Raw genomic sequence first — 8,239 nt, forward strand, 5'->3', positions numbered from 1 at the left:
AGCTCGCGAGCTGGGATAGACTTAGCTTGGAGTGTTCCCTTTCAGCATACCGGGGTACTTGAGCTCGCGCCGTAGCGAGCTGGTTCCTGGGCGAGCTATTATGCAGCGAGCTAGTTCCTTGGCGAGCTAGCATGTAGCGAGCTACCCTGCAATAGCTTTAGCGAGCTCGTTACACCAAGTTGTAATCAGGCTATCATGCTGAGTTGTCACCTATGTCGAGTCATGTCCACATGTCGCTTGTTTAGGAGGTCGTGTCAAATCACCCTCCATTAGATATGATATGCCCGATACGAGGCATATCGTATCGTATTTTCTGAAAAAGATACGGTTCAAGACGCCTATGTTTAGGTATTTCGGACCCTCAATTTTTTTAATAATAAAAAGCATGCTAAAAGCTTTCCAAAAAACCCAAATTGGAAAAAAAGAACTAAAAAATATAGAGTTTTGGCCATTTCTAAGTACCGATACCATACGATCAAAACTCAGCTGGACGCACATAATTTTGTCTTCAGCTAATCAGCTCCCCTCATGTATACGGAACACAGATATATTCACTGTTGATAAATTGCCCAACCTGATTTACAACGTTTTGTCTCCAACCCATCCGGTCCCTTAAGCAGTTTGAAAGAAAAGGTAGGAAAAGATAGAAAAAGATAAAAAACACATACAAGGTCTGCACAGGTTTTCCTGTCTTTCCTTTCCTTTCCTTTCTCTAACTTTTCCTTCAAACCAAACATAGACTTAAAGTCCATCATATCTGTTCTAATTTGTCTTATGCCCTGCTTTTGTTGTAAAACTGTTATGTATACTTCAACCGTAATGTGCCCTGTTATTTCACTCTTTGACTGCTTTTGGCATTTCTTATTCTAATAACTTAGTTAAAATGCAACATTGAATTTGTAACTGCAAATATAGATAAATCCTTAAAATAAATAATACCAAATGCATCCTTAACAACACTGTATTAACAACTGTTGAACCAATAATAATGCCCATATCAGCCATCAAATGCATGCCCCACAACCACTCCAATATCTCAATTGTCGCTGATATGAGGCGTTAGAAAAAAAAAGGGACAAAAAAAAAAAAAAAAGCTAAGAGAGGATCTGTTAGTAAACGTTGAAGGGCGGCCAGTACCTTTTAAGTTTTATAAAAAAGGAACTTATATTAAACATCTAATCTGTTCAACCAATTGCTATATGTTTTATATGAATACTTTTGGTCAATAATCTGTTCAACCAATTGCTATATATTTTATATAAATACTTTTGGTCAATTGATCTTTGCTTCTTTGTACGTTTCGCTTGTGATGGTAGGACCGATGGTCAAACTAATTCAGAAATTAATTACTCGAGTAGCCACCATTCTGATGGGAACTTGAGAAGAATATACTGGTTACATATCACACAAGACTTTTACTATTCAATGTGGTATTCGGTCATACTCATTTCCACGAAGCCATCTTATTTGAACCGACACTGCATGTCTTACGTAGGAATGGTTGGTTTCAACCCCCAGAATCCCACATGCATCGACAGCATCGTGCATGTACTAATGTAATGCTTACCCTATAAACAAATTGTTTGATTGACGGTTGCCTGAGAATCTGAGATTCATATAATGTTTTTAATAGGGTAGGGGTGATCATGAAAAATCAAAAAATCGAACGGAATTAATGAGATAGAATAAAAACTTTTGGTTAATTCGATCAATTCGGTTTTTGAAAAATCAAATGTATCTGTTCAGTTTTATTAATATAATATTATGAAAATAAAAAAAATTTGAAAAACTAATGAACCAAATCGATTATTAATCAAAACCGATCAATCGATTAATTGATTGGCTTCATTTCAGTTTCGATTATCGGTTTTTCAAAAACCAATACTATCAATTTGGTTTGAAAAAAAGGAGCCTTACACCGAATTATAAGATCCCTACAATATGGATGTCAGTGGGTTGGGAGTTAGGTCAAGTGGTAAATCTGCATTGTCCTGACACGGGTGATGATTGGGTTAGTCTTATTCCAAACCTTGATAGTGCAGCTAGTGTCGGTGTGCTAGTATGAGACTATGAACACAGAGACAGGTCGGGTCGGGTTCAATCCCTTCTAACGTGGGTTCCATTCAACATCTGAAAACACTTTTTTCATGTTTCATTCTTTTTTTCAAGGTCATGAAATTGATCAGGGGAGGGGAAGGTCCCACCTAGTTATATCTTCTCTTCCATCTTAGATCAACCAATCATCCACGTGCTAGTTGGTCGATCATGGCCCTCTATATTGGGGGTGACAATTAATGGATCAGGGTGGTACAATTTGACTCAACCTAAATCCGCCCCAACCTAACTTAATCCATCAGGACTATGGATCTCATCGTTTTTAAAATCGGACCAGATCAGATGGTCGGACCGAAAAAACTGGGAATCGGTCAGGTAATCAGTTTTATTTTTCCTTAAAATTGGATATTTGTAAAAAAAAAACATTGATTTGGTCAACAAACCATTAATTTGGGCATTCAAACCATTCAACAGTATTAAAACCATTTTTTATTTTTTATTTTTTATCAAAACGGGCCGACCATTTAACCCAGAAACCAAACCCCTGACCGATTCATTCTCCGGATCAGTTTTAAAAACCTTGATCCCAACCCTCTCCATCCCATAATAAATTATATACACCCATAATCTCAACCTAGTTAACTTGTGTGTACAGTTGTACACAGATATTTCAATTGATGCAATGTCAACAGAACGGGATTAGCATGTGTGGGTTCTTGTTCAACTCAAATCAATCCAAAATCCAATTAAGTCTGACCCAACACAAAGGTTCTAAATATGGATACAGGTCGATATTCTGAATGGGCAAATTGACATATATCTTTGATGCCTTTTATTTCTGTTTTAATATTTTTAACAAATTGATTCAAGTGTCAGTAGTGTATCCCCTGAAAGTCAAGCCCCAAAACATTCACTATAGGGGCAAATTTAAGGGTCGCTGATACAATATAAATTGGCCGATACGCCCGATACATTGCAAAATTTCAATGCTTGTCCAATACTAATCCAACAGGGTCTCAAGTTTACCTCTTAACCTGATCCGCTGACACCCCTACCACTAATCAATGTTGTAAAACTTTCGACAGCTGCTCAATGGGATGGGTCACAATTAATTTGACCGCTTAATTGAACGGTTGGTCTTTTCAAACCGCGAAAACCGTCACTTAACTGTATGTCATCAGTTGCCAATTTTCGTGGTCAACTGTCCGCTCCGATCCAAGTCTTACAACAATTCCTCTAATCATGGGGCTGCTACTGAGAAAATATAATGCTGCACAGACGTGATGCAAGTAAACTCCACCTCACCACAGTCAACCAGAGCATTCTTGTAGAAAGAGGAAGAACCTAACGGTCATAATAGAATATCAAAATACCTAACGGCCATTTCTAGCCGCCATGAACAACATAAACTACCATTTGCTAGCTCTTCATCCCCGCAGTATAAGTGAGTGATGAAGAATTAATTGTAGGAACTAAGAAACCATCACTTGCTCTTGAACTCTCCACTTGGAGGAGTTAGAAGAGTGAGCAAAGATGGTGGCCTTGTCTCTGAAGAATGGTGCCACAAAGATAGCTCCACATGCTGCTATGATCCTTGTTCAGCTAATAGCTGCAAGTTATATCGTCTTAAGCAAGGTTATTTTGGTAGATGGAATAAGCTCCAGTGTATATCTTGTCTATCAATTCATATTAGCCACCATTTTCATGGCAGTCTTGGCATTTTTCCTTGAAAGGTAAATGCAGTTAATTGAGTAGAGAATTTAATTAGTTTTTGAATTGAAGTTTCATTGATCTAATTAACGAGATGTTGATCATTTCAGAAGGACTAGACCTCCCCTTACAAAATCAATTGCAATGTGGATTTTTTTACTTGCTTTTGTGGGGTATCTCTCTCTCTCTCTCTCTCTCTCACACACACACACACAATCAGAATTGAGAAATCAGCTTCGAGTCTGTTTGGTACTAATTTTCAAGGGCCGATTATTTTTGTATTAAAGTTACTACTCAATGCCATGTCGTTGGATGTTTATTACTCTTTAATTTTCTAATTAAAGACTACTAATCTTTAATTGTCGATTTTCTAATTTCCTAGAACTCATTCTCTTTGTACTATGTAGGATAACAATTCCACAAAACCTTGTCGTGGGATGCTTATACTTCATATCCAGCACAATAGAAGCTTCAGTTTTCAACTTGGTACCTGTGTTCACATACATTTTGTCTGTAATCTCAAGGCAAGAAGCACTTGAACTCAACACATGGTGGGGTAGAGGCAAGATATTTGGAACCCTTTTATCTGTTTCTGGGGCCCTCACCCTCATGCTATGGCGTGGATCATCTGTTTCTCTTCTCACTTCAACTTTGGGTGATTGGTTGCTTGGCCTCTTTATGGTTCTTTTTGGCATCCTTTCCTACAGTGCATGGATTTTGATGTTGGTGAGTCTTTAGTACACCACCTAAAATAGAACATTAGAACTCCTCTCTCTCTCTCTCTCTCTCTCTCTGATGGTAGCTTGCATTTGCAGAGGCCCATGATGGAAATATATCCAGCTGAGTTCTCGTTGACTGCAATCATGTTCTTCTTTGGAACATTACAAACAAGTGTAGTGGCTGCAATTTTAAGCCGTGAAGCATCAGATTGGAAGCTGAAATGGGATTTAGAGCTCTTAAGCATAGTCTTTGGTGTAAGTACTGATCTTTCCGAGTTGATAGTTTTGACCATATTTAGAACAAAAGAAGGTTATACTGACTACAAAGCATGATTATCCTCCTCCATTTGCTCCGATTTTCCATGGCAATTCAAAATTTTTACTTACATGTGTCTATCTGGTAGTCAGAGCTACCTCCAAAGAAAAATCAGTCTGACTCAGACGAGGAAAAGTCAAAATAGAAAAAAAAACAAAAAATAAAAACAAAGACGAAAATTCTTTTTGGCAATTGCTCTACATTAGAAGATTTAATCCATAATTAAAAAACTTCGTTGTTCTAGATGAGTTGATTAATTTGAACAAATGGGTCCTGTGGTTTCCTTCCTAGGTGGTTCTGATTACTAAGATCGATACAGTTTGTTCAGCCTCTTCTGCCATAGTGCATAACTTCTATAATTAAGATGTAAACTTAAAAAACATTACGGAAAGCTTGGGCTCTATAGCAACGTAACTCATCCAATAGAAATTCTTAAAGCCGTGTTTTGGTTTGTGAAACTCCTTAATTTTCTCTCAATTTTCTATTTTTCTCTCTTTTTTTTTCTGTCAAACCAAACACGGCCAAAAAGAAATGTATTAGTTATTGAGAACAAATTGTCTTCTTCTACAGTCATTTAGGCGGCTCTCGGAACAAGCCTTTTTGGGTAGCTTCTTCAAAGCAGCTAAAATAAAGCTTCGGTTCAACTAGGCTGGTTCAGCTGCATAAATGACATAACCCATGTTTATTGACAACCGGCTTAGCTGCTTAAGAAGTTAAGGAAGTTGGAAAATCTTGGCAAGGTGCTCTGTATAAAGTCGAAGAGGCTGAGAGGGGACAGCCCTTCTACTGGATAACTGACAGCCAATTTGGCTCCCGGATTTTTCACCAAACATAGCTATAGGATGTCCAGCCAGAAGCTTATCGGCTTCAGCTCTCCCAGTGGGCACTATGTGTGAAACTAAGCCCTCCCAAATGGAACCCATGTTTTCTACTCACAGTACTCAGCAGCCGCACATCTCACAATACAAGATAGCAATGTGTGGCTGCAATTCATAACGGGTAGACTGTGAGTAGAGAACAGTGGGCATGAAATCCGGGCACTGGACCCAGATCTAGCTAACTCAGGGCATAGACTGAATCAATATTAATATATCAGGCACTTAGGCTTTACGTGCATTGACTTAAGTGGTAACCATAATATGGTCTATTGATTGTGTGATATAGGGAGTTTTAAACAGCGGGCTGGCTTACCTCTTATTAACATGGGGAGCGTCTATCAAGGGACCAATTTTTGTTGCTGCATTTACACCGCTAACCTTCGTTTTCGCAGCCATCATGGAGACAACTTTGGGCTCCACTTTGTACCTTGGAAGGTAATTTCCCTTTTCTTTAACTCGAACATTCAACTCCATGATCAGGATTCAGGAAGTACTTTTGTTTTGGGTACTCTTTATTTTGTTCTTTTCAGGCATTTTTGTTGAGGTCTCAGACACTCTCTTGGTCCATCTGAAATAGTAAATTTGAAGGCCAGGTTCAACCCTATTTTTTTAGCATTTACACTGAGCTACAAGTTGTAGCCAATGGACAAACCAAAGTAGGATTACCTCAGGTTATTGTTAAACTTGGCTTCTCATCTACACCCTTAGCCACTCACAAATCCTTTATAATAATATACAGTAGAAACAGCCCCAATTTTGTTGAAACTTTTCCTACATAGATTCTGTTTATGCCTTATTCCTCTAGTATAGTAGTATATATAGGTGCTTATGCAGTGCAAATCTGAATCAGATAGAAATTTTGCACCTGATTCAGTTTTGCATCCGCTTGTTTGCATTTCTACCTAATATTATAAAATGTATATTACTTTTATCTCATTTTCACTCGCTAGCAGTAGTGAAGATTTTGTCTCATTTGCACCACTTCCTTCCTTCCATCAATTTCTCTCTCATATAAAGTGGAGATTGCATCATCCTGCTTCTTACTTTACTCTTAGGCTCAGTTTGAAGGAGTTTAAATACAAATATATAAAGTACAAATACATACAAAATAATATGAAATACAAGGTTTTGCACTCTAAATATTTGTATTTGTACTCCTTTCAAACTGAGCCTAAGCAAATAACTCTCCTCCTTTCACCACTCTCTTTCATATAAAGTGGAGATACACATCATGTTTGTTCTCATAAACAAATGAAACAAAGTCAAATCTACAGTAAAAGTAAACCAAAAATTTAATTTACACCGAGCCCATGTCCTCTCATACATTCACAGCAAACAAACTTGGGAAGAGTGCAAATACAAATACACACAATGCAAAACCTCATATATGGTATTTCTAAATCGTATGTTTGCATTTGCACTCTTCTTAAAATGAGCCAACTAAAATTTGAAACATTTATTAATGCATCTACGTACCATATATGCTTGCTTTGCCATTTCCAGAGACCTTCAATTTAGCTCATATTGTTACCAATCACATTCATGCCTAGAAATCTTAGCCAAGCAAAGGCACATATATGAGGACACAAAACAGTTTAAGATATTTAAATCTTTAACCTTTATTTTTTGTTGCAGTATTGTTGGATCAATCGTGATAGTTCTGGGGCTCTACATATATTTATGGTCAAAATCAAAAGAAGAAGCGCATAGCTCTATGGAAGGGGACGACTGTATTACATCTTCTCTTCTTCCATAATTTGCAGAATTAGAGGAAATACTTCATACCAAGTAAACTTATGGCAGAATTTAAGGGAATCATTCGATCAAAGGTTTTTTTTAGTAAATATTTAATTAAAGGTATAAGCACCTCATAATCCCAAATGTATCGCCCATATATCCTTAAATGGACCAAAGATATTTTCCACGTCATGGAATTTCCCGTTTGGAAGAATTTTATTTTCTTTGTTTTTTGTCTCTATTATTGCAGAAGAAGATTGCATCAATACATTTAAAATATTATAAAAATTAAAAGTGAAAAAAATGAATCTCATTTGTTTTGTAAAGGCAGTATTAATTAGACGAGTCCGGAGATTTTCTGCACATCCCCATTTGCAGTATATTCTATCATAATGTGCCAGTCTCACACAATTAAACTCTTACACGTGTGAACTGGTTAACAGAACTTCTGATTTCTTTACTTTTATTTTTTAATATTCAAAGTATTAAAACAAAAAAAGAAAAAGAAAAAAACCAGTTTTCCGTCACTAATGGTTATGAGGACTATTTGTAATAGATGAAAAACAAAGTAAAATTTATTTATTTTGCAACAAAGTGCAAATAATAAAATTTATTGTTATTTACACCATTGCAGTTTCCTTTTTCCATTTCCCTGCAACAATAGAAACAATGAGATCACAAATATCTTTATGTGAAAGATACCTTGAAACATGGGGTCTCCACTAATGGAAACAAAATCTAACCTAACTTTCTAAGCAACCACAATAGAGATAACCTACCATCATGTGCTTTAACTTTCTGCTGGGTTTTGGGTATACTCTGGG

General features: G+C 36.8%; 1 protein-coding gene across 1 annotated transcript; it reads left to right on the top strand.

Annotated features, from left to right (window-relative positions):
• The first annotated feature begins 3,353 nt into the window (after positions 1 to 3,353).
• Positions 3,354 to 7,621, top strand: LOC148873316 (WAT1-related protein At3g30340-like). The gene is made up of 6 exons (XM_088944480.1): positions 3,354 to 3,788; positions 3,876 to 3,938; positions 4,173 to 4,491; positions 4,581 to 4,739; positions 5,965 to 6,113; positions 7,314 to 7,621. The coding sequence occupies exons 1-6, from the start codon at positions 3,589 to 3,591 to the stop codon at positions 7,432 to 7,434; spliced, it is 1,011 nt and encodes a 336-aa protein (XP_088800606.1). The 5' UTR covers positions 3,354 to 3,588; the 3' UTR covers positions 7,435 to 7,621.
• The last annotated feature ends 618 nt before the right edge of the window (positions 7,622 to 8,239 follow it).

This window comes from Nelumbo lutea, chromosome 1 (assembly GCF_056320005.1).
Source record: "Nelumbo lutea isolate HS-2025 chromosome 1, American lotus-T2T, whole genome shotgun sequence".
In the NCBI taxonomy this organism is placed as follows: Eukaryota; Viridiplantae; Streptophyta; class Magnoliopsida; order Proteales; family Nelumbonaceae; genus Nelumbo; species Nelumbo lutea.

Excerpts from the sequence above, each read along its gene's own strand:
- LOC148873316 (XM_088944480.1), top strand. The coding sequence starts at position 3,589 with ATGGTGGCCTTGTCTCTGAAGAATGGTGCCACAAAGATAGCTCCACAT. Across the intron at positions 3,939-4,172 it reads TTTTTACTTGCTTTTGTGGG|GATAACAATTCCACAAAACC; the intron begins GTATCTCTCTCT and ends TGTACTATGTAG. Across the intron at positions 4,740-5,964 it reads TCTTAAGCATAGTCTTTGGT|GGAGTTTTAAACAGCGGGCT; the intron begins GTAAGTACTGAT and ends TGTGTGATATAG.